Source organism: Lissotriton helveticus, chromosome 1_2 (assembly GCF_964261635.1).
Source record: "Lissotriton helveticus chromosome 1_2, aLisHel1.1, whole genome shotgun sequence".
Taxonomy (NCBI): Eukaryota; Metazoa; Chordata; class Amphibia; order Caudata; family Salamandridae; genus Lissotriton; species Lissotriton helveticus.
Window position 1 is genome coordinate 143,438,837 of NC_136058.1, and position 27,193 is coordinate 143,466,029.

Genomic DNA, 27,193 nt, shown 5'->3' on the forward strand with positions numbered 1-27,193 from the left:
CAGATGGGAGCACAAGCAACACAGTCTGGCTTTGCCAATACATTTTTTGTATAAAACAGTGTTTCGGATTATTTATATTTAACGTTTAGAACATTTGGAGATTTGGCGCCTGTAATATTTCAAAGACTATTATGAAAAGCTGATGGTTTAAGAGCATAATGTCTCGACCCAGCCATAACTAGTAGCATGTGCATTTGTGTATGGAGTGCTGATGGGCAGACTTCGGAAGGGGTTTTTCTTTTCCACACTTTGTTTTCTAGTGGTAAAGTGATTACGTTTTTTTGTTGCATTTTAATAGAGCGCGAACTTGACCTGAAGGTATTGGAGCGCTTTACACGAGCACCAGTTACATCACGGAAGGACACATTCATTTTCGTTTTTTGTAGGCACGGGGAGATAAAGTGATTTGCTCAGAACCACAGGGTGGTTTTTACAACGCCGAGATTCGATCCTGCCCCTCAGTTCCAAAGTCGGCAACCTTGGGCGTTATACCACATCTTCTCCTCACACAGCATGTTTGATTTGGTATGATTTTACTGAACTCAAACTTTCAACTGCACAAACAAAGGGGAGGATGGGACCAGGGTAAATTTGAAAAGTGTGAGGCACCACAATCATAGTAAGTTAATAGGACCGTGTAATGAAAAAGGCTAATTGCTTTAGGGTTTGTCCCGGTCTTCTGAACAGATGCATTACAAGCCCATCTTAGAGCATGAACTGTTAGGAGCTTTCAGGTTCTTCTCAGAAATCACAATTGCTCACCAGGATGAATTTATAACTGCAGTTTAGACTGAAAGTAGTACCTTCCGGGAAGAATAGGTCTGAAATAAAAAACCTACAGGTCTATATGTATATCTTAATATATTTAGTACCAACTTTGACACTGCACAGTCCTCTGCTGCCTTGTGGCTAAGTCCAAGATACAGTTATGTATATTTTTACTAGCTCGGTCGCCAATGAAGGTTCCAGCTGTCCATTTTCTATGAGCTTACTACTGGGGGTTGCTCTAGTTTTTAGTGCCACCACCGTTGGTATATATGGGGACTGAGGCTTAGGGAGATAAAGAATTGGCTAGAGCCAAACAATTGGTCAGTTGGGGAAGGTGGTTGCAAAGTTCAAGTCCGCAGGTGTCACTGTCTGCAGCTTAATCACTAGCGTGCACCCCTCAATGCCAATGATATGGCTTTAAAACCTAATAAAATGATTAGCCCTGTATTTTTCTTCATGGACAAACCATGGAATGCTAGCTAATTGTTTTTCCATAGTCACTGAGGGATGGCCGTGGTTTGACCACGTAATTTACCAGACACTTGACACAGGAAAGATTACAGTAGAAGCAATACATAATTTGTGGCCCTGCTTGAGTAAGGAGCACTGCATTCTTTCTCGGGCACAAACACACTTTATTCCAATAGGACACTGAAGCAGTCATCATTTTAATATCCTTTTTCTGAGTCCAGCCTGTCACATCACTTTCATATCACATGATCATTACATTTTCCACTCCTGAGGGGGCGAGACAGAGCTGCAGTGCTGGCCCGCCCACACCCACTTAAGCCACCTCCAATTGGATGAAATATTTATTGATCTGACTCAGATGGGTCATGCCTTTGCATGTACACTTTTCTCTGCCTCCTAGACAACTCATGGTTAACTTCCTCTGTGCCATTGCCCCACCCATGTTACCCATCTCTACCGCCCTCTCAAAGAGGAAAGTCGCTACAGTCTGGCACAGCTCCGGACCATCACAGACCAGTGAGCTGTCCAACATACAACAGGCGGTACCAAAAGCACCAGCGGATGAACCGTGGATGCGAGGAATATGCAATTACCCTCTTAGCTGCAGGTGGGTGGGGCAACCCACTTGCAACTAAGTGGGTGACAGCACAGTCATGTCACACCTGGCGATGGCAGCATGCAAACCTGTGGCCCCAGAACACAGCCCCATACACAGGTCAGCCACCAGGGCCGATGTGTGGTCTAATGTAATAGATGTGATGCAGGGAGACCTGCTCTGTCCGCGTGAGCCTCCAACAACTAATGGTCAGCCAGTTAGCATAGCTACAGACGTTTATGGTTGCTAATGTCATTTGCGTTTTCATTGTGCATGTGTGTGACATTTCAAAGGATATTTTATTGCAATTTAATCAAGTAATGTTATCTGTACATAAATAAATGCATTTAAGAAATTAATGCATTGCAATTACACTTATGTGCCGCTTACTACCCCTGATTAGGCATTGAAGCACCCTAGGCCACACAGCAAGCTGCTCCAGAACCCATGAGTAGTAGCTAATTCAGTTGAATTTTCCTTTTGGGATGAATCTGTGTTCTTAAGAAAACTGGCCCCTTCATTTACTCCAATTTCCTTGTGATGGATTAAATGAATAGGAGTTAGGTGTGATCATTAGTGGGGACTGGTGTGTGTGTTCACATAGGTGGTTGGTGGGGATTACTAGAGGGGATTAGGTTTTGTTAGGTTGCAGTTGTGACTTTAAAAAAAAGCATTGGCATAGCCAATAGGTCTCGCCTTTGGGGCCTTATAAGTATTTAGTTAAGCAGCACAATATCCCTGGTGCAACAACATCAACCGTTGCATGGCTAAACACTTATAAGGTCCCAAAGGCGAGACCTATTGGCTATGTCAATGCTCCCGGTTTACAGTACCACAGTATGTATCTGTGAAAAGGTATTAACTATTCAGTGTGTGTGTGTGTGTGTGTCTGTGGCTCTGTGTGTGTGTATGTATCTCTGTGTGTGGCTCTGTGTGTGTGTGGGTGCAAATGCAATAGATCTCGCATTTGCAAGAGATTAAGCTATTGGCATTGTAAATGACAATGCCATTTATTTATCTGTTTTCAAACCAGACACACAAATAAAAATGTCGTAATTTACAATGCCAATAGCTCTAACTTTTGCAAAGGCGGCTGGTATGTGATGAAGGTGACTCTGGTGCTGGCATCATGACACCGTGGCATTTGTTGAGGGTGACTTGGCATCAAAACAGGATGAAGTGAACTTTTGGAGTTGGCATAAGGGAAGCCAGGCCTCTGCTGAGGATCCTTAAGGAGTTGGAATGGGCTGAGCGTGTCATTGTGGTTGGCAGCTAATGGCAATGTAAATGACAATGCCATTTATTTATCTGTTTTCAAAACCAACACATAAATAAAAATGTTGTCATTTACAATGCCAATAGCTCTAACTTTTTCAAAGGCGAAACCGTTGCATTGTAAATGCTTGTTCACTATTGCAAGGCTACCTGTTCTCCATAGGCCAGAATGGGCTGTTAGAATTGTTACATTTTATAATCCTAACAGGCTCAGAGAACTTGGTAGAAATTAGAGTTTAGTATGCCTGAACTCAGAATAATAAAATACATCTTCTAGTAAAGTTTATTTTAATATTTTCTGTTTGCAAATACCACTTTTAGAAAGTAGGTATTTGCTTGTCTAACCGTTCAAACCTGCCTCTGCTAGTTTGTGTATTCCTATGTATGGTTTCTGTGAGTGACAGGGTTGGGGAATTCCAGGAGACAGGCTGAGTCACCCAGTGTTGAATAGAGAGATCTGCATCTAGATGGGAGGGAGGAGTGCACCTGCACTCTGAATAGGGCTGTGCCTGCCTTCCACAATGCTGGCTCCACCCCCTGGGGAGCGGCTGATGTCTCTGCCCTGCACACTGAAAGAAGAGAAGGACTCCTGTCAACAAAGTGCTCCAGGACTGTACTTGCCTTCCACAATGCTGGCTCCACCTCCTGTGGGGCGTCTGATGTTTCTGCCCTGCACTGTGAATGGAAAGGAGAAGTCTGGTAAACAAAGTGCTCAGGAACTGGTTTGGACTAGTCACAGGCCCCTCTCCCCTCAGAGAACAAAGGATTTTGGGGTATAAGTATTGGGACCCTGCTCCCATGAAATTAGATCACTTTTGGACTACAAGAAGAAACCTTTACTGAGGAGAGGAACCTGAAGAAACTGAGGAGAGACTATTCCCAAGCTGAAGTGCCGCTTGGGGGATTGGCCTGCAGTGGTTGCCTTACTGCCAAAGGAAGGAGAAAGGAAATTTGTAGCTTTGCTTTCAACTTGTGAAGGATCTCCAAGGGCTTGGAAAAGAGCTTGCCTTCTACTGAAGTCTCAGGAACAACAGACTTCACCCCCCAGCTCCCCAGAGTTCTTTCGGAAGTGCCTGCTGCTGTTTTGGGCCTTTTGAGGAACTGTGTGTCGCAAGGAGCTGGAAGCGCGACTCAATGAGAAGTAGCGTGTCGCCGTCGCTGTGCCTGCCATCGCAACTCGAGAGAAAGGATGGTGTCGTCGCTGGAACTGTCGCACTGCACCTCATCGGAGAGAAGCGTGCCGCAACGAAGAGGAAGTGTGTCACTGTCTCTGCTGCTGCCGTCGCAACTCCGAAGTAGGAGGGTGTCACCGCTGGAGCTGTCGCACTGCACCGCATCAAGAGAAGAATCTCGCAACGAGGTCGGAGAATGTCGCTGTGCCTGCCGTCGCAACTCCGAAGGATGGTGTCGCCGCTGGGACTGTCGCATTGCACCGCATCCCCGAAAAGCACGCCGGCGTCCGAGCTGCTGCCGTCGCATCTTGAATGTCGCCGCTGTAGTTGTCGCATTGAGCGGAAGCTTCACGCATCGTGGGAGAAGAGCGTCGCCGCTGGAGCTTCTGCCGTTGCATCTTGGATGTCCACGCATCAGACCGAGAACTTCTCGCATCCCCGAGAAGCGTGCCGCATCTGGAAGATCTTCAAGTCTTTATTTCTTTGCACCTGACTTTGCCGCATTTCCCATCGCTGCGACATTGCTTGTCGTGGAAGCACAACGCAACTTAAGGTACATTGACGCAGAGTGTCGCATCTAAGAACTGAACTGAACTTAGCTAAATCTACCATCTTAAAGTAATCATAGTGTGTATTTTTGTCGTTTATGGTCTTGTGGTAACTCTATATAAAGTCTACTTATTTTTTATATAACATCTGTGTTGTGTCCATAATATTTTTTTTTCAGGCCCAGTGGTTTTGTGTTTACAGTCGGGCATTCCATTGGTGTGCATGACTTCTGGGAGTTGCTATGTCATGGTCTCGCAGAAGAGCCCTCAAACCTCGGGACCTATCCGTAACTGCAGGCTTGCTTGCAGGTGTCGTGCTTTGGAATCCAAAACCTGGGCTCACTTCTAAAGTTCCTTGTCTAACACAGTGATCTACATTTACATGCTGAAAAATTCCTAATCATGCTGCTTTACCCATCTGCTGCTCATCTATTTATCAGACTCTCCTGATTTTAACTGTATGTGCTTTCCCAAATGTTATCCATGCTAGACTCAACTCAGGGTTCGAAGGGCCAGAAGAAGACCACACTTGCTAGCCTGTTTGTGTGCTAGATCCCCAACTAAAAGCTCAATCTGCACTGACAGTGTTGAGAATTAAAATGTTGCAAAGGCAACCTCCTAAAACCATTGGCTGCAATAGAGTACTCAAAAACAAAAGAGGGTCCCTGAATTCAAAGGATACCAGTAGAGGGAGGCAGGGAACAAAGTAGAACAAGAACAAACCTCTCCTAGGTAACACGGTAATACATAGGTAGTATATCCTTCATTTAATATACATCAACATTGTCCCAAAACACAAAGTTATTTGACGCACGTTTGGGAAAAGGACCCGTGTCCACAGTTCCTTCGTAGGGGGCAGTAAATGTAATTCTTTGTTGGTGGAACTTTCCTTAATATTTAGAAATCAATCAACAAGATATAATGACAAGAGGGGGCTCAATCTTGAATTTCAATCAACAAGATTATATCATCGCGTACTTCGCTTAAGCATCGGAGATGTAAGGGCGGTTATCTAACTCAACACTGGTAAATCATGCTAAGCACTGGAATCGTAGAAGTCAAAGGATAACCTGATCCTAGAGAAAATAAGGCAGTAACGAATTACTGAAGAGAAATCCTGAATATGACTGGAGGCGTGCCGAAGTCCGCGTGCGCTACTGAGAAACAACCGATAGTTGCGCATGGTAGTTGTACATAAAAAAAAACCTTTGTGGAGACAAATGAAATAGAGCTCCATAAACCTTCAAATAGGCTGAACCGATAGAACGAAATCTACTAGCAGGGCGTCCGCAGGTAACATGAATTATTTACGTTGCCTTTGGTCGCCCTGCTAGTCGGATATTCTTATTTAATATTCAGGAAAGTTCCGCCAACAACGAATTATATTTACTGCGCCTTGATGAAGGAACTGTGGACACGGGTCCTTTTCCGAAACGCGCGTCGGCGCCTCCTTTTGTTGTAATGCTGTGTGTGTATTTTTTTTGTACTGTGATGTCTTGTCACAATTGCTTCGCTGTGGTTTAGTGGTGTATGGTATGTTTAATGAATGTGAGGAAGTGTGGTGTTATTATGAATGATTTAATGATATTTGGTTTTTGGGGTTTTTTGTATATATAAAATATGTATATTAAGAAATTGTATATATAAAATTTAAATTTGGATGAAACCATTTTATGATTAGATCTTTCATGTCTAATAATAAAAAAGAATAATGTTTTTCAAATAACTTTGTGTTTTGGGACAATGTTGATGTATATTAAATGAAGGATATACTACCTATGTTTTACTGTGTTACCTAGGAGAGGTTTGTTCTTGTTCTGCAGTAGAGTACAACAGGCTTCTCGTGGCGTGGGGGGTAGCCCTGGCTTCTGTCCTTGAAGTGTACTTCTCCATTAAGAGCATTGTATAGCAAAAAGTGCCCCAAGCGAGTGAGCCACAAGAGGTAAGGAATTTCTGTGGACATCAGCTCGATAAGTACAAAAATACAAAAACATTCCTGAAGCTAAAGGCATAGGCTTCCTCAGACCTGGATAGGAAGATAATATTTTCCATTTGGAGTTGAAGGTCTACTTGTATTATTCAATACATCAAAAATGTGACAATCCAGAGGTGATGTCCACCCTGGTAAAGTATTGGGAGATTTGTATGCAGTAACTATTGTTGTGGTGATTCTACAGGACCCACTTAGAGTACCTTATTTATAAGACCAGAACTCTCACCCCCTTTGTGGCATTCTTCGTCATAGGGTACTTTTCCATGCTAGATGGGCGGTGCAATGCTTAGCGGACCCAACAAAAGGGATCTTTTTAGTGGATATCTTAACACTGCCCATGACGATTGATAGTGTGTCAAGTGGTGATTGTGGGATGTGCAAAAATGAATAAAACTGTACGCAGATATCCACACGATCTACCTTTAATTTTTAATATAGGTCTATAGCAAGATTTAAAACTCTCCAGGACCAATTGAACATTAGGCGTTCTATGGTCCCATTTTTTACATTATTGCCTTACAAAATGAGTGCACAGGAACCTTCCCTTATGTAAAGTGGTATAAAGAAACCTCATGAGCCCTCAGGATGCAGATTCCAGTGCTGTAACAGATACCACAGTTTCATCAATCATTGACACTTTAACTAATCCGTTGATCATGTAAACCCTTGGTCTGCATATACAAGTGGCCTCTGTGGAATGTCATATTTGAGTGAAATGTCTGAAGAATGGACTGTTAAGAGGATACCATTGCCCTGTTAAGCCTGTGTTGTCAATCTCTGCGCTTCCCCCAGCTGTACTATCAAGATGATTGTCCAATATCTGTAGCCTTCTGAAGAACAAGGGCTGTAAATTGCTCAGATGTACAGGTTTCTATCTCTTGTGAATCCTTCTGACTATCCCTCCATGGTGAGGTATTCACTGGTGCAGAGCTCTTTGGTGTATCTTAGTTTAAAGAATGCAAGGAGTGGTTGCGCCTATTTCCGTCCAACAAGTCCTAGCAACTATTCTCTTTCACCGTTGTCAAACGTTTGTATTCTAATTAGGTAGGCTCAGGAGACACTTCACTATTTTCTCCAATGTAGTCCCTAAAACGTTATGCAGAATGTTCGAGTCCCTTGATAAGGTGGTTCATGTGGATTCCAAGCCTAGTTCATTCTATGGCTTTGGTCATAAGCACGGTCAGTGGAAAGGTTTCCGTATCTCAGCCCTTTTCCAGTCAGGGTAATAATGAACTCATTCTCTTGAAGAGTAATCTGAAGGTGTGATTTGAATTGTGAGAGAATCTTCGGAACATACTGTTCGAGGCACATGAGCTGCAGATCTCGCACTAAGCATTAGATCGCCATCTGGTGTTGGGCTCGGATGTTTGCAGGTTGTTGTTGTCTTGGAAGGAGTCTTTGTAGTCACGAGATAGGGGACTCCTCCCTTGGACGATAGTGCGCATGGGCATCGACTCCATCCTTAGATTGTTTTTTTCTGCCATTGGGTTCGGATGTAACTTTTCCGCTCCGGTTCGAAATCTACTTTCCAAAGTATTTCGAAGTGAAAAAACTTCCTTAACTCTTAGGATTAACCTTCGGCGCAACTTTATCGGCGCAATTCTGGTTGTCCGTTGGGCCTATCCACGCCGCGAGGCCTACAGCTCATGGAAAGGACGCCATTCAAGAAATGCCCCCAGTGTGGAGCAAAATTTCTGCACAGTGACCATCACAAGGTCTGCAACCTGTGCTTATCACCTGAACACGACGAGTCCAGCTGTCCAGCCTGTGCATTTTTTCGATCGAAAAAGACCATTCGAGATCGAAGGGCCCGTAGACACATCATGCAGAAATCAGCTCCGGAACCGGTGGACATCTTCGACGAAGGCCCAGATGTCCCAGAAGAAGATTCCGAAGATCTTGAAGATCTCAATCATGTCAGAGGCAGAAGACTCCGAGGACTCCATCACTTCTGGTCAAAGAGTGAGTACTACTTCCCCTACCCCAACCCCACCACCAAAATCGAAGGCAACGGTCAAGACTCCGCCTGCTGGGCCCAGTCGTGGCCGAAAACATACTTCAGAAGCCCCACCTTTGAGCCCGGCTCCGAAGAAAATCGAAAAGCCTTCTGGTAGCTCAGGACCGAGCAGACCGCACGTACCAATCCCACCAGCACCTTCGGCACCAAAACCAAAAGAAGTCCCGGCTCCGAAATCAGTTCCGACGCCGCCCACTTCTAAAGACAAACCGGGCCCGAAAAATCCCAAGCCCCTAGACAAACCGGCTTCGAAAGTTTCCATACTGAAAATACCAGTTCAGCTCCGAAACTAAAATCCTCAGAGCCAAAAGCTACGCCAAAGGACTCTATCACGTCCCCTAAGTCTAAGGACAAAAACAAACAACAACCCCGCTCGGAACTGAAAAAAACGGCGCCAAGAGCGGTACCTGGGGAAGAGGAGCTTTTTCATCCAGATCAAGTCGATGCAAAACAGAAAAAGATTTATATTGATCCAGAGACAGGACATGTCAGCACTGGACTGTATAGGAAGAGGAAGTTAGACACAGCACCTGTTCCTCTAGTGCCTGTGAAGAAGAACTCTGCCACATCACCTATGCACCCTTCTTCTCCTATACTTCCTTCTAACTCACTTCCTCTACCTAAACCTATTACACCTCCAATTGAAACTTCTCCACCTCATTTTTCTCCACCTCATACACCTCCACATCATCATCATGATGATGACGACATGGGGGTAGGGTGTGACCCAGATGACCCTTTCACGTACCCAACTGACCCACCTGATTGGGAGTACCCTATCCCACAAGACATACCAGACGTCCCAAGTCCACACGCATACCCCTCAAAACCATCTCCTCCAGACGACAATATTGGTTTTGGACAGTTGATTAATAGGGCTGCCATCTATCATGGTGTCACAATGCACTCAGATGAGGCAGAAGAGGACTTTCTCTTAGATACATTTGAACAGTCCCAAAAGTGAGTGCAAATATTGCCAATGATTAAGGGAGCCATTAAGCATGCCCCCAAAGGGGTTAAAGATCCCGTACGTGCCAGGATTCTACGCCCTAGAATAGAGAAAGTATAGGCCTGCCCCTGCAGATCCTGCTTACATTAAGGGACAGTTCCCTTTGGATTCTCTGGTAGTTTCTAACGCTAGGAAGCGCGCTAACTCCCAAACCTCAGGGGAAGCGCCACCTCCTGATAAAGAGTCCAAGTTGTTAGATGCTTCTGGTAAAAGAATAGCTGCCCAAGCAGCCAATAACTGGCGCATAGCTAACACCCAAGCACTGCTCGCAAGATATGATAGGGCCCACTACGACCAGTTGGAAACCCTACTACAACATTTGCCTGACCAATATAAAACATAAGCAAATGATCTTATCCAAGAGGGTAAACTAATTTCAAATGCTTCAATAAAAGGTGCACTTGATGCAGCAGACTCTGATTTTAGATCCATAAATACCAGTGTGCTCCATAGGCGTCATGCTTGGCTCTGAATCTCAGGTTTTAATCTGAACGTTCAGACCACTAGCCTTTCAACCAACAACTTCTTTTTGGCCCGGCTGTGAACACTGCACTAGAAAAAATGAAGAAAGACACTGAGACTGCCAAATCCATGGGAGCTTTACAGTCCCCACAAACACAAGGCTCCTTTCGTCGCTCCTTCTACAGAGGAGCCTCCAAACAGATGGGAGCAGACAACTCATCTTCCTTTAAAGCCACTACACAAACATCCCCCAATAGAGGCTATTTTATAGGCGGATACAGAGGCAACAGCAATAAAGGTAGAGGTCGAGGTAATAACAATTGTACCTCTCGCACCACAAAACAGTGACTTGCTTTCGCTCCCCCCACAACATCCCACTCCGGTCGGGGGGGGGGGGAGATTAGCACAGTTCCTACCTGTCTGGAATTCCATCACAACAAACAGGTGGGTGAGACAAAACATCCAGTATGGTTACTGCCTAGAACTTACAGCTACCCCTCCACATATACCACCCAGGCAGCGTCCCATATCCACAGAACATCTTACGCTACTAAAACAAGAGGTTCTCGCATTACTTCAAAAAAACACAATAGAGATTGTTCCCTTACAACATCAAGGAAAAGGGGTTTACTCGCTGTACTTCCTAATACCCGAGAAGGACGGGACACTAAGACCAATTCTCGATCTCAGGCCCCTCAACCTATATATACACTCAGATCATTTTCACATGATCACTCTACAACAACTGCTCCCGCTGCTACAACAAGGCGACTTCCTTGCCACACTAGATCTCAAGGACGACTACTTCCACATTCCCATACATCCTTCTCACAGGAAGTACCGAAGGTTTGTACTAGACAGACAGCACTATCCGTTCAAAGTCTTTTCATTCGTTGTCACAACTGCACCCAGAGTGTTCACAAAGTGCCTTGCAGTAGTAGCAGCACATCCCAGAAGACAACAAAACCTTGTCTTCCCATATCTCGACGACTGGCTACTAAAAGCCAAGTCATTCAATCAGTGTGTCCAACACACATCAAACCATTCAGACAATTCACAACTTGGGGTTCACGATCAACTACACCAATTCGCATCTCCAGATACACCAATATCTGGGGGCCACAATAAACACCTCTACAGCTTTAGCATATTCCAGTCCAGCCAGGATAGCGAGCATTCAAGCCTTGGTCGCAAAATTTCAAGACTAACACTCTCTCCCAGCCAGAGTGTTCATGCAACTCATAGGCATGATGGCATCTTGCATTTTTATTGTACCATATGCAAGACTTCAAATGCGTCCATTACAGGAATGTCTAGCACAACAGTGGAATCAGGCTCAAGGACAACTTACTGATCTGGTGTTGGTGGACAGCCACACACATCGCTCTCTGCAGTGGTGGAACACCAAAAACTTGTCCAAAGGGCGGCCGTTCCTGGAACCTGTTCCACAGATAGTACTTACAACAGACGCATCACTCACTGGATGGGGACCCCATCTCCTCGGACATACAACTCAGGGCAGATGGACCACTCAACTAAGAGTGCTCCACATCAATCACCTAGAGCTACTAGCAATTGTACATGTACAGAACAAAGCTTTCTTGATCCGGACGGACAACATGACAGCCATTTGTTCTGTACAAAAACATGTAGCACACATTCTCTGCAACTGTCCCAGCTTGCACAGAACATTTGGAGATGGGCCCTCCCACAAAATATATATCCACTCGCAGAACACCTTCCAGGAGTTCACAATCAGATTGCAGATCTGGTAAGTCGACAGACACAACAAATTCATGAATGGGAACTACATCCACAAGTTCAACCATTTTTCCACAAGTGGGGCCAACCAGACATAGATCTGTTCACCACACACGACAACGCAAAATGTCCAACCTTCGCCGCCAGGTTACCACACCTATTGTCCAAGGGCAATGCGATATGGATGAACTGGTCAGGCAGATTTGCATACACTTTGCAGCCACTCCCACTAATTCCACTAGTGGTACGCGAGCTCCGACAACAGTCTCTCAAACTAATTCTAGTAGCCAGATGCCACATTTCCTAGGAAGTGGTTATCAGGAGGAAGGCAACTTGACAGCCCATTGGCTGTCAACCACATCCTACCCTGAGGGCATTTCCTGAGCATAAATTGGGTACCCCGACACCCAGATCGCATATCTAGTCTGAACTTGAAGGAGGACTGCCCTGCTGCACTGTGGAACCGGCAAAGAGGCTGCACCGGCATGGACTGCACCTACTGAACCTCGTGGCTAGCAAAGGAGATGGACTGTGCCTACTGTGTCCTGCTCATAGAAAGGTAGTCTCCAGAGCCCAGTTAAAGTCAAGACAATCTAACAGCCAGTTTGCTGACCTCCTATTCTCAGCCCAGGGCCACACCAGCTGAGAAGCCTGCTGTGGAGTGTTGGTATCCCAGAATCTTCAAGCTGCCGTCCCGGTCGGCCTCGCACCACCAGAGACCAGGACATGGTGCCCAAAGTTGCACCTGAGTTTGATGAGCCTGGGAAAGTCGTCAAAGTGTTGATTGGTTGCCCAGAAGCAGAGGTAACGCCCCAGGAAGGATTTGGCTGTGACCATGATACCGTGAGACAGGTTGCCAGGTGTAAACTAGACTTCGACCAGGAGGACTTTGAGGAATGTAGACATGGATTGAGGAGTAGACCTAGGAAGATCCCTGTTTACCTCATTGCAGCCACAGCATCCTTTGTGCATCTTCAGCATCCTTCATCACTTGCAACAGGACCACTTCCATAGGAAATCAATGCAGCGGATAAAAGTGCCTGACTGAGGATTGCTTCTACCCTTGAGGTAAGTGTTTGAGGACCTTGCTGGTCCCCCTGACTAGCTCCTTACTGGAGTCAGTCACGTAAATTTACTTGAAGTGACCGCATTACAAGTAAACCAACTTTTTTAGTGAAAACGTTTCTAAAGTGTCAGTGCTTGTTCGCAGTTGAGTGAAATGCTTTCATTTACTATAACTTGTAAATTCTGGAACCCTCTGGTTGATCTTTTTCTTTGTGGAGTCTCAAAATACTTAAAAATACAGTCTATTTTTTGTAAATCTGTGTCTGACTTCTTTGGTGTCTTGTCGGCGTCTTCAGCTATTCATTGAAGAGATACGCCAAAAATTCCAATTCACATGCGCCACGGCTGGGAGACATCTCGCTATCAAACCTTCTTTATGCCGATGTTCTGGTCTTGGTAAGCCGTTCTCCAATTGGACTTCAACATCTCTTGGACACTACCAATCAGTTTTCAATGAAAAACACTTTGAAGATTAACTTAAACAAGACTAAAGTCATGTCAGTGAATTACAAGAAATCAAGAAAACTGGCATGGTCCCTGGATGGTCAAAGGCTGGACCAAGTTACCAACTATAAATACCTTGGTGTATTACTAGACAGCAGAGGCTTGTTCAAACCCCAGCTCTAGAGGCTATAGCACGGAAGGGAACTACTTTTCACTTCTCAATGAAGCCGTTACAAAATGTTCTCCCTAATCGATCATTTGGCCCCCTCTTACAGGTGATTAAAGCACGCCTCCAGCCTATGCTCACATACGGAAGCGAACCCATGCAAGGGAAGGACGCTAATGCCCTAGACAAAATAATTAGCAGAGCATATAGGGCAATCTTCCGTTTGCTAAACTATGTCTCTCCTGCCCAAATCTGTCTCTAATTTGGCATCCAAAAACAAACGGTAGAGAGAAGAGGTGCTATATAAAATGCTGGCGCAAAATCAAAGGCTCGGAACGAGGTACCCTAAACGCTCATTTATGGACTGAACTGTCAAAATGATCAAACTCACCCTCTAAGAAATACCTTTTAAACTCTTTGGAATATCTGGACTTAACCAGCCTTTGGGAGTCATCAGTTGACAACAACAGTTTCAAAAAGGTGGTAACAAAAGTGACTAAATTAATATCAAGAGGGCACATGGATGGGCCGTGCTGAAAGATTACAATGCCCTGAAACCGCATAATCATCTGAAAATGGGCCTCACGCGGAAGACAAAAAATAAATTTCTAAACCTGCGCTTTGGAATTCTACCAATTCTACCTCACTTGGCACCATGGAAAAGGAGGCCAGATGCACATCTTTGCCGTCTTTGCAAATCAGGGAATGAGGATTTAATCCACATAATCTGTATTTGCCCCAACCTGATAGACATAAGACGTGCACTATTTCGACCACTTTGGAATCAAAAAGGTGTAAAAAGCTGTAGGCAAGCCGTGATGATATGCTTCAAACCAGAAGAGGTCTAGTTAAATTGCAGACTGACGAAGTTTTTTGACATTGTATCTACAAGACTTACTCAACTACACGGCACAGCAATCAACGGCATGTAATAACTCGCCAATTAAAGTATGTCAAGGTCCTGCCAAGCCAAAGCAAGTAGAGAACATTAACTCACATTTTCAATTGACTAGTGGGTTAGAGACCCGGTAATCAAGAATGATAATTTAATACGGTTTTATATACCTTTTTCCTTTAACAACACACGCGTTTTTAAGTTTTTAATGACGTATGTTTTATATTGTGAGTTTTAATTAACTGTACAATAAAGTAATCTAATTTAAAAAAAAAAGAAGTGTGTGAGATATAGTGACCTAAGATAACTCTGGTGTATGTCCTTCACTCAATGTCTCTCATAAAAGCTGTTCTCTGGAGACTAAGGATGATCAAGCCAGCTGTAATTCAAATGGCTTCAAATTGAGTGAAAATAAACTTGAACTTCAGAGCTCTGCAGCTGAGCCATACCTGGCCTTGAATGGGACCAGTTATTCTCTCAGGAAACTGGCATGTACAGGCTGCGGTTTTGCACCTGTGTGTGGAAGAATCCTGTAGTAGGGACATGACCATTCTCGCAATGTCCGAAATATCTTTGCGGGCGATCACCAGACACAAGGAGATATTATGCTGGACAGTCATGGGTGGAATAAAGACAATGATGTGGCTAATTTACATTTTGAAGGTCCTAAATCTCAAAACAAATGTTATGCCTCTGAATCATTGTTTTATTAGTCCTCCTTTTTAGGTCTTGTCTAGCGTTGCAGCGTGCATGCGCTGCTCGCTCTGCGAGGCATATTGTAGTAGGGTAGGTTTTAGAAGTGGAATGGAAGCCATGCCCCTTATTTCCATTGGCTTGCGTCATCGTCCATGCTGAACACTGGCTTCCGATTAAAAATGAGGCTTCTTAGTCCCTCTTTGTTACAGCCCTGTCTCCTTTAGGGACGGCCCATCCAGACTGGGTAGTTGACTTGCGGTGTTACACTGTCTCCTTTATTAGTCTGTAAGCACTCTTTTTTTTTTTCCATTCGGCTTTAATATAAATGAGGGTGAAACTGTGAATGGAGCTAGCGGGTTCACGCTGTGATTAGCTGCGTTTCATTCGGCCACAATGCAAATATAAATAAGGGGAAAGCTGTGAATGGAGCTGGCGGGTTCACGCTCTGATAAGCTGCGACGCAGCCCGCAGTCTTTTCAGAAAAGGGGCGGGGGGAATAAACAAACAGACCAATCCCGGCAGGCCCAGCTCTCCCGGGCCAAGAAGTGGCTGAAGGAGCGAGAAAAACAAGTCTGGCCTCCGAGAGCTCTTCAGCCTGCAGAGGGATCCAGGTGAGATGGGGGCCAGAGTGGGAGCTTTGTATGCGCTACAGACGTTGGGGAGCAAGAGAGTAACCCGCATGGTTTATGTTGCTCCTACATGGCCAGAGTGGTTCTGAGTGTATATGGAGGAATCTGCTACAGCCGGGTTTAACACAAACAGTTCACTATCCAGGGATTTAATTTGTTTACCTCTCTCCGAGAAGCAAAACTTCACACGTGTGTAAAATCCAGTTCCCCTGAATGCAAATATCCTGCATTTTTCATACTGTTCCCTATCTCCACAGCTAGGGGGCACTGAAATGTGGAGCGGAAGTAAGTTACTCAGGATCACACAAGTTCATCTGTGGTGAGCTGGGATTCGGACGAGTCAGCTGGTTTCACGGTGCATCTCTTAAAACCTCAAGCGCATCTGCCTGACACTGAAAACCCCCTTGCTCAGCACTGCAGGTCTAGTGAGTGCACCCGCCTCCACATTTGAGGGTTTTGGGGTGAACATTGCACGGTAGAGGTCTTTCTATTGTGCTGACTCCTCTCCATCCACGGCTCTGGTGAATGTTGTTGTCTGTGTATTTTTTTAAAACACGTAGTGTAAGACGCACCATTCCCACAAGCATGGCGAAGACACACGCTCACAAAGCCCCCTCGTGTCACAGTAGCACCCACAAAAAGCAGGGGTTCTGCATCCAAATCATAAATAAAATTTATTTAAGCTTCCAAAGACAATTTGCCTTGTCGTTCGCCCCATCTGTATGTCTTGGGCCATGCTGCCCCTTCCCTCAACAACGGTAATAAACAGCATATCACACTTTGCACATCTGCATGTATGGTTTAAGGCAACCGGTTTTTATGTGCTGTAGTTCTAAAGACAGGTACATAACAGTGCTTGGGGCACAAGGTTTTAAATCCCTGCAGTGAGGTATAATGCCAGTTACAAACTTCTGTTGTAAGGTGGCCTTAGTACCTTACATTTGTCAAGCAGCCCTGGAAGAAATCCCCTTAATGGACCCTCTAACATTAGAAGCCATTATGGCTTGTGTAAAATCAGGTTCCCCCAGGGAACCCGCATGGCCTCATGCACTGACTCTGGTTACAAAAACAATCCTTCCTGTAATCCTTGACTTGGTCAATGCCTCCATCACCACGGCTGTGGTCACCCCAGCTTGGAAATGAGCAATGGTGAAAGCACTTCTAAAAAAGCCTTATCTTGATTAAGACAATTTGGGGAACTATCGTCCCATCTCTCTTCTCCCTATGATTAGCAAGATCCTGGAGAGGCACATCAGTACCACTCTTGTAGAGTTCCTTGAATTCAACAATCTACTTCACTCTTCTCAGACAAGCTTCCGTCCCCAGGACGGGACCAAGACCGCTCTTCTCGCAGTAACAGAAGAATCCAGGAGGATTTTGGATCAAGGTGGTACAGCAGCCATTAGCCTCCTGGACCTCAGTGCTGCATTCAGCACTGTCAACCATGATACATTGATCCTTAGGCTTAGGGACCTGGGCGTGACAGGTGGTGTCATCACATGGATCCAGTCTTTCCTAGATCGTTCCTTTCAGGTCTTTGAGGGCGATGTTATCTCCAAACGTATGTCCCTCAGTTGTTGTGTGCCTCAGGGATCATCTCTGAGCCCCACACTGTTCAACGTTTACATGCGTCCATTAGCAGAGGTCCGTCCATTTGGCATAAAAATCGTAACCTACTCCGATGACACACAGCTTGTGGTGGCTTTAAACCACCCTGAAAAGTCATCTGGCCTCCTTGGAAAACGTCTAGAGGAGGTAGCCAAATGGATGGAGCTATCCTGCTTAAAACTTAATGGGAACAAGGCCGAGCTTATGCTACTCAAAAAACTCGCCAGTTTTCAATCCTGACCTGCTCTGGCCCATCTGTCTTGGACCCGCTCCAGAACCCAAAAAGTAGATTAAAAGCCTGGGTAGCTGCTTGGACCCCTCTCTCAGCTTTGAGTTTCAGGCGACTAAACTATCAGCCACATGCTACGGCCTACTGAGGATGCTTCGCAAGATACTTCCGCTCCTTCCATTCCAGGCAAGAAGAGTTATGATCCAGGCCCTTATACTCTCTTGCCTGGATTATGGTAATGCCCGCTACTTAGGAGCCCCCCAACTCGCAATCTCCAAGCTCCGGATTCTTCAAAATTGCGCAGCTTGTCTGCTTCTCTAACTCCCTCAACGACAATCCGCTAAACCTGCATTAAGAAGCCTTCACTGGCTACCTGTCGGGGAGAGAATCCTGTTCAAGGCAATGTGCATTACACACAAGGCTTTCTGGGGGAAGGGGCACACAATCAGTCGCTCCATGATTATTCCATACCAGCCTAGCAGAACTCTTCGTTCCGCGTCCCTCTCTCTTGCTACACTCCCAAATATAGAGAGAGCTAGATATGGCGGACAATCTTTTTCTTACAACTCTGCCAAACTATGGAACGCAATCCCTCCTTACATATATAAGGAATCCAACCTGCTGCCTTTCCGAAAACTCCCCAAAACGTGGTTCTTCCAAAACCCCACTTAATCATGGTCTCTTTCTGTACGTGTCCAACCCCAGCGCTGGGACGCCTTAGTATAGCTATCACATAATATAAATGTTTTTTCATTCATTCATTCAACTGGTAGAATAACTATGAAGCAATAAGCATTGTTTTCTCAAGCTGTTCTACTGCTGTGCGGTAGTAATGCCATACTTAGTTTAACTAGCATGTCATTAATATGTGTATTGCATGTTTGATTGGCATTGAACACGAGTGGTTTAAAAACCTGTTTCCTTATTTCACGTAAATACCTTCATTTCTGTTAAATCTAGGTTTTGTCCAGTGGAAGCCTCGTCTCAGCCTGATTAACTTCCCTCTTACTCATTGGCTTCCGAGCATGACAGCCATTTAAACAATGACTGTGCCCAAACTAACGTTTTAAACCTGACCCATGGTCTGATCAGACCTGTAAACAGAGCCTTAACGGTCCAATAACGACCATTCCCCATTTTTAGCTCCGCTTCAAAAACTCTTGACTTAGCCACTGACTGGTCTTTTATCAAAGCAAAGTGTGATGTTTCTAAAAGCGTACATTCTTAACTATATATTTGAATATGGTTCTGCGACGCAGCCCACAGTCTGTTCAGACAAAGGGTGGCGGGTGGGGCAGAGGGGGGAAAGAGAAACAAAGTGACCAATCCCGGCAGGCTCAGTTCTCCTGGGCCAAGAAGTGGCTGAAGGAGCGAGAATAACAGGTCTGGCTGCCGAGAGCCCTTCCAGCCTGCAGAGGGATGCAGGTAAGGTGTGGGTCAGAGCGGGAGCTTTGTATGCGCTACAGACGTTTGGGAGCAAGAGGGTACCCTGCATGGTTAATGTTGCTTCTACATGGCCAGCTCTTCCGACCCACGTCTTGTCCCCCTTACTTAGCTGCACTGGAAGTTAGTGCAACTGTGCTGGGCTCACACAGGCCCAGGGCAGCGCAGACTGCAGCAGTGGGGAGAGAGTTCGAGGGGCGCGCGCATCGCTCAGATATGTCATTGCAAATTAAGCACAGCTGCGACGTTCCCAGGAGATGGTGCATTTAAAATTGGAGGCGTGGAGGGGGTGAGAGAGACCTCGGATGTCCTGCAATATGGGGTATCTGAGAATCGGGGTACCTTAGCATGAGTGGAGCATGTGATTCGTAATGTAAAAAAGCAGTCAAAAAGCTTGAAAAGCAGCATACTGTGGTGCGCTTATAAACTTTAGAAGGACGCTTTATGAAGGAAATGGAAGCGAGCAATCAACGTTTTGTGCATGTTTGGAGCCAAGGGGGCCCAATGCAGTTTTCGAGGACGTAGTGGGGCTACACTCTGGCTCGGTGCAATTCTATAAATGAAATAAGGGCACTCTTCAGACAAAATCAGAGGTGGTGTCGCGTTTAGCGCATGCCACGTACATTAAGAACGCGCATAATATGTGCCCCCAATCCACCCAAAAACAAGCATTCACAATGCAATACTGAAAGTTTGAGCTATTGGTGTTGCATTATTATTAGCAACGCCAATAGCTCAAACATTTATTAATGCGAGACCTATTGCATTGCAAATGCTTGTTAGTTTTATTATCAGTAATATAAGACAGCAATAACCTTCACATTCAATGATAATGGCTGAGGTGGTAAATTAAAGTATCCTCGGACGCCTAAGAGTGAAGCAGAAAAACACACCATGAAGCCATACTCAATGACAAAAGACAAGTGAGCGGTAGATGAAAGGAAAAGAAGTTTCAAACTGTAGAAAAACACTCAAAACACAGTTTACTTACCTGAAGATGCCCCTCAAAAGTGTGGAATTGTGTGATCGCTCGTATGTCACAGGATAGTATTTCTAAAGGCAGGACCATGGCCACACCTATATTGTAAAACATTTGAGAGAAATAACTTATACATTGGGGACCTAGGTAGCAGGATGATGCAAAACGTACATTTATAGCAGATACTAAACTTCATTGTAGTTGTTAAAGATAACTAGTGCTCTAAAACCCTTTTTGACTTGCAGTCAACATTTCATGCTGACAAAAAGCAGTGTTCAACTTTTTTCTATTGGTAAAGTTACACATGTGCTTACCTCTTAAAAAGAGCCCAGTAGTTGTTGGAATCTCATTATTTTAGTGTGAAATGTACTAATTGCACAGGCCATGTGTGCTAAAATACATGCCTTTGTGGAACTACTGTTAAAAATATGCCTACTCTACCTTTAAGTTTCAATGACTAGATGTGTGCTGGCAACAGGGACAGCTAACGGTCTTCCAACGGGTTTTGCGTAGTTAAGAATGGAGTATGGAAATCATGGTGGTCGAGAGCTAGTCTGCTGCTGCAGTTTATCTCCTCCTAGTGAACTCGCATTCAGAAACCTGTGATCTGGCATAGAGGTGGGTAGTCTGGGCAGAGCTTGGTTTTTGTGTTTATTGTGAATGCTTTCTTTCAACCTCTTGCATACAAACAGAATGAAAACTGGAACGAATGTAACTTTTTTTATGATTGGTTTTACTTGTAGGTCAACTAAACTGGTTATTATTGAGAGGCTACTACTGCTTGCAGAGCGATACGTGATAACTATAGAGGTAAGTATTTAGTTGCAATTTAATTCCTTTCTCTATTCTTAACACCCAGTGTTTCCCTTCTGTTGAAAATCAAGGCTTTGAGTGTCTAAAATCTGATATAGATAATAGTTGCAAATCGTGGTAGGCCTCAAATTGTGACCTGCCTAATCTCTATTCATTTGTCCGGTCAGTCAGCAACCTGATATGATTCCTTCTTTTGCGAAGTGGTATATAGAATGATTCACAAAAGAATCTACTGGTCGCAAAAGCATGTGTTTAATTTCCAATCACTTTTTGCCACTATGGTTTTGTTCCATCTGGCCCCTTGTTGCCGAAGAGTCTGCAGTTTAGCCACACATCCTCCCCACCAGTCATTTCTGTCTTCCATCCTCCTCTGTCTCTTATTTCATATCACTCTCCTTTATATCCATCCCTTCCCCACTTACTTTGCCCCACAGTTTGGAAATGCAGTATAAAGCATAATGCTTGAATCGATGCACAATTAAAATTAATTGCTGATTTAAGTGTTTCTTGATGCCTGTTTACAGTAGTATCGTTGTTTAATACATCAGGTATACGATCTTAGTGTATTGCACCACATTTTATAAGCCTGTTCCAGTCAACCAAAATGATTTCTACTCTCTAATTGTGTTAACAAAAACACCAGTCACAGATTTGGGTGTAATTACTGCAGATAAATCATACGTCAGAGTTTTGGTATTTTTTTTACACCATAAAATCTGCCTACCACTGAAACAGTATTGAAAAATGTCCATGCCTACATCATTTATGTATAATTATAGCATATTGTAGTTGCTTAAGAAAGAAGAAAAGTCTTGTATAGAATACTCTCAATCATACTTATAAGACTTGTAGCCAGATGTATTTGTAAGTTGGTTAGCTCTAATTTTCTTCCTCTGTCTTAAAACATTGTCCTGATGTGCAAACATTATCTTTAGATGATCCTTGATCCCTTTGATTGAGTGCCACATGAAATTCATTATGTTCGAGGCATGTGTGCTGTAGCTACACATGCTATGTATAAGTCTGTCAGAGTTGGGCTCTGATGATTACAAGTTGGTTTTTTTTCAAAGAAGTTTTCTTCTAGTCACAAGTGAGTGTGAATCCTCTTCTTGGTGATACTGCCATTGGTCATTGAGTCCATTTCCAGAGAGTTTTTTTCCACTGACTGGTTTGGATGTAATCTCTCGTGGTCCGATTCAAGACTTTCGGGTTCCCAATGGTTCATTAGTAGATCTCCACTATATGGTATTGTCTCGATCGCGTAGTTTTATTGCCTTCTGAGTGATCACCCTTCTGCATAGCAGGTCTTCGACTCACTTTCTCAGCCCACACGCCATGCGTGCCTATCTGATAGAGACTACTAGCCGCAGATTCCTTAATGTACAATTATCCCCAGGCGCGGAATCTGGATCCGGAAAACTTTAATGCCACAGCACTCCTGCGCACCGGGAGGACTCCACCACGTGACTTTGCCCTCACGTAGTCCGCGTTCGTGACGTCAGCGAGGTTACATAAGTCCCACCCCGGCGTGCCTACGTCATTTTGTTCTCTTTCCGTATGCAACGCGGATCCGGTTTACTGTCCTGGCCTATTTTCAGGCCTTCCATTCTCTTTTTAAGCTTCGGCGTTTATTGGAACAGTGTGCGAATGCCTTCGGTCTTCAAGAAGTGTACCTCCTGTGCATGTCCCATGTCGGCGACGGACCCTCCCCCGATTTGCATGTGGTGCCTGGGTGAGCACCACAACTCGGAGAGCTGCGATGCCTGCCAGCACCTTAAGCCTAAATCATGGTGGGAACGCCTGATGAAGTTGCTGTAATCGCTAGTCCAGGTCGGTGTCGTCTCAGCATCCGTCCCCTACCTCGGAGGCGAGGAGCCGCCGGTTGTGTTTGCAGAACCGCCTTTCGCCGCGGCCCTTTGGGTGTGGCTTACCGGCTGGTAGGTCTTTCAGTATGTCTCTGAGGCCTTGTCCTCCTGCGGTGGGCGCCAGCTCCCCCGGGACGGGCGCCCCGCCTGTCTCCTCCATACCTGCCATTTCACAGCGCGGAGGCAACTAGGGCTCAAATGACAGCCTATGCTGCGGTGCTGCAGGCTTGTTTGGCCCTACCTCCACCTCCTTTGACGTCTGCGGATCCCTTGCCTTGCCGCGGGGACTTCTGTGGTAAATAAATAAATAATACCTCTCTTTTTGAATGCATAAATGAATAACAGATAGCTCAATAAAATAAGAGTCAAGATTCGAGGTAGTAGGAGTTTGCAGGTTTATTACAGCATAAAGGACAGGAACAGGACAACCTGCACAGGAATAGGATGGCAGCGCTGCCGGGGGCAGAATCGGGACAAGGAGCAACTTTTCAATAACAGTGCACGATCATATATACATAACGCAAACACATAGCATTACATTGCAATAGGCGTAGCAGTGGGTGTGGTCAATAGCAGTCGCGAAAGATAAGGGTGAAAGTAGGTGTAACAGAGGCGTATACATAGACATGTGATGCAAACGTAACAGAATATGTCATGAATGGGGCGGAGACATGGAGGGGGCTACCTAAGGAGCCGGGACCTCTGACCTAATGGTGCGCGCAAACTGGCGATGACGTGTTACTAGGAGAAGCTGGGGGCTTCGAACTCTGTGCTAGGAGCAGAGACTGAAGTCTGGAGAGTCAGGGCGACATGTACCTAAGCAGTATCTAGTATCTGATGTTTAGAGAACATGTTGATATGAACTGAGAGTCAGGAGGGGAGAGGCTAACGGACTCTAAGACTGGAGCATGCATTATTCTATATGTAGTGCGTGATGAAGAATATTAAATGACCATTAAAATGCAGTATTTCTCTAACGTGGAGACGTAAAGGCTAGACAATGACGGAAACTATTGATGCGATTCAGTAGCTTTAGGAATGCAGAGAAGGAGGACTGAACTGATAACTGGAATCATAACATACTCTTGGCAGACTCAGAGGCAGAGCCAGGGTGAGCCGGGCACTGCGAGGCAGGAAGTAAGTGAAGGGTCGAGGATACAGGTGGGGGCTGTATCGCTCCTCAGCGAGGCTTCAGGAGACAGGAGACAGGAGCTGAATCTGGTGTCCAGGCCCTTCTGAGGCCTAGAAACGGGGACTTTACAATGGAATAACGTGCACACTGAGAAACGTGGCAACGTAACTTCACATGGGCCTGATATTCGTAGTATTCACGAGAACTGGAAACTGGCATACTAGAGGTGGACACAACTGTAATTGCGTCTTTAATCGAACATAGGGAATACATATGCATATTAATCATGCACAGATAACATATGATGGATGACGCGTAGGGACACAGAACATGACAAAATTTACTTTTCCACATTCCCTCCTTGTCACTACGTTTCCATCAGGAAACATCAATATTCATGATACCATCTATCATTTCATACAGTATCATTTGCTCGTCTCGAATTATCCTGGAACGGGATTTAGAACGGGGCTTGGGACTAGGAATACAAGAGGTAGCACAAATGCCGCAAATCGCAGGGCCACATTGTATACAGAGGCAGCAGCTGAATATGATCGCTACTGCAATACCTAGAAAGGACAAGACTTTCCATCCCCAGGCGGAAATTATATTCCAGAACCAACCGGACCATGTCCAGGTGCCTGGATCTTGGTGTAACAGATGGGCAATTTTATGGAGTCTGGTTATAGCTGAATAAACAGACGGCGCGTTATTTGGAATGAAAATGCAGCAACTAGATCCGATGACTCTACAGGCCCCGCCCCTATCGGCCAATATGACGTCAAGGACGAGACGATTCTGTAAAACGACAAATCTCATAGCAGATTGCTCTTCGGTTAAGTTACCTAGAGCAGAGGCAGTCTCATTGACTACTACTTCAAGGGTTCTGGTTAACCTACGGATTAGCTTACTATTCTGGATAGGTCCTATAAAGAAGAAGAAACCTCTATTGAAATCTGTATACTGTTCTAGAGCAGTTTCAGTATAATCGACAATGGGGGACTCCCTTCTATGTCTAAGGTGTACTAGATGTGTGTTTCTATGATAATCAGATGGGGCTAGGAAAACTGGTGGCAGTAGGAAGGCAATGTAACAGGTTCCCTCCCAATCGAGGGGCAGACGAACATATGCAGTTTGACCATAAATAAAATAAGAATGGCGTGAAGCTTTGAAAATAGATTTCCCACTGTCACTATATTTGACAATAGTAGTACAATCGCTATGTCCTACACATACGGAACCATTATTTCGGACACATAATTCGCCTTTGACTGGTAGTACTGAAATAGCAGGTAAGTCTGGAGTGGAATCAGACTGAACATTTAGGATCATAAAATTCGAAGAATAATTACCTAAATTGTAAACTTCGTTTTCTAGATCTAACCCTGTTCTGTGGGGAAGACCTTGCTTGTCTGGAAAACATGTACTGTTAAGAAAAGACATATCTGTTGAGGATGACGTTAACGTGGACCATGCTCCACACGAACCATTATGTGAAAATGGATAAGGAAAGAGTGGCAGAACTCCCTTCGGTGTCTGGAAAGGGGGAAGTCGACCACACACCCAACAATTTGTGGCATTGCTGGTCTGGTGTGAATAATGTAACATGCGGATGAAAGAGTTATTACGCATAGCGAGGCGGTAAGAGAGTTCATGAGGAGGTAGATCACTAAACGTGTGCTCTACTGTAGCATTGGAAGACTTATTTACATGAGAAACTGGAAAATACAGGTAAAATGCATAACTGGTGCAGGAAATCATAATACTGAGAAATAATATGAAACATAGAAAAACGATACATCGAATTGAGTTTTGACTAACTCTCTCACTATGGGGGTCTATTTTATACATGTCAGAAACAGTCTAACCGTTTCACCTAGGGGAGGACTTAGACAATCAAACTGGCTGACTTATTTTACTAGACCTTAACTTGAGTTTATATTCCTGTTGCGGAGTTTTCTCTAACAGGGAAGGGTTCGTAGCAATGTCTTTTGCGGGACAGTCCTTAAGAATAGTACTTTGGCAGTCCTTTGAATCCTGGGAAATGTTCTTTAAGACTGGCTTCAATCCATAAAACTTCTTTATATGCGAAAGATGCACCCAGCCTTTGCGTCCCTCCAACTTCACGGCTGTACGGGTGGCGAGGAGGACCTGTCGGGGCTCCTTCCAGCGAGGCTCCAGCGGACTTGAGCGGTCGAAATTACGCACTAGGACCATGGATCCTGGAACGATTTCATGCGGTGCCACCTCGGTATTGTCTGGAAATGCGGCAGCAACCTGTGAACGACAAGAGTTGAGGGCAGACATCAAGGAAGCTAGGTAATCTGTCAGCATATTACTTGAAACATCGGTAATACTTCGGGGTCTAGGAGTACCCCACATATTTGGGGGGCGGCCGAATACGACCTCATACGGGGACAGACCTGATCTGGAATGTGCGACCATGCGCATGTAGAACAGAGCAACTGGCAGAGCTACTAGCCAGTCTACACCTTTCTCTTGACAGACTTTTGCAATACGGATTTTCAAAGTCTGATTATGTCTCTCTACGAGACCGGCTGCTTCAGGATGGCGTACACAATGGAACTTCCACTGGTATCCTAACAATAGGGAAACGTGCTTCATGAGTTCAGATGAGAATGGCTGGCCGTTGTCAGAATATACGACTCTAGGGAGTCCGTAACGGGGGAAGAACTCACGAACCAACTGCTTGGCAGTGGTCGCGGCTGTGTAATCTGGGACTGGATATGCCTCCGTCCACCTGGACAAAGCGCATACAACTACAAGGACATACTTGAAACCTCGACATCGCTCCATCTGAATGTAATCCATCTGGAGGACTTCAAAAGGGTGGTCAGGGGGCTGGAATCCACCTTGTTCCACCGGGACACTTTTACCTGGATTAAACTGGCAACATATCATACAGGTACGGACTTTCTGCTTGGCTGCAGCTCGTAAATGCTTGTTAAACCAAATGTTCTGGATACTATCTAACATAGCTTTTTCTCCTAAATGTGCTGGACTATGTGCGGTATTAATAATGACTTGAACCATAGAGTCGGGGAGAAACCATGTGGCTCTACCCTTTGTTACCCATCCCTGACCTGTCTGGACCCCTCCTTGTTCAGACCATTTCTTGATTTCATCGGGAGTAGCAT

General features: G+C 45.0%; 1 protein-coding gene across 4 annotated transcripts in view; it reads left to right on the forward strand.

Annotated features, from left to right (window-relative positions):
- The window catches only part of USP24 (ubiquitin specific peptidase 24), a 2,099,319-nt gene that overhangs the window by 484,558 nt on the left and 1,587,568 nt on the right, over positions 1-27,193 (forward strand). For all 4 annotated transcript variants that reach the window (XM_078670143.1, XM_078670156.1, XM_078670149.1 and 1 more), the window contains exon 24: positions 20,969-21,035. In XM_078670143.1, coding sequence (XP_078526269.1) covers positions 20,969-21,035 — 67 coding nt within the window. The remainder of the gene's footprint in view (positions 1-20,968; positions 21,036-27,193) is intronic.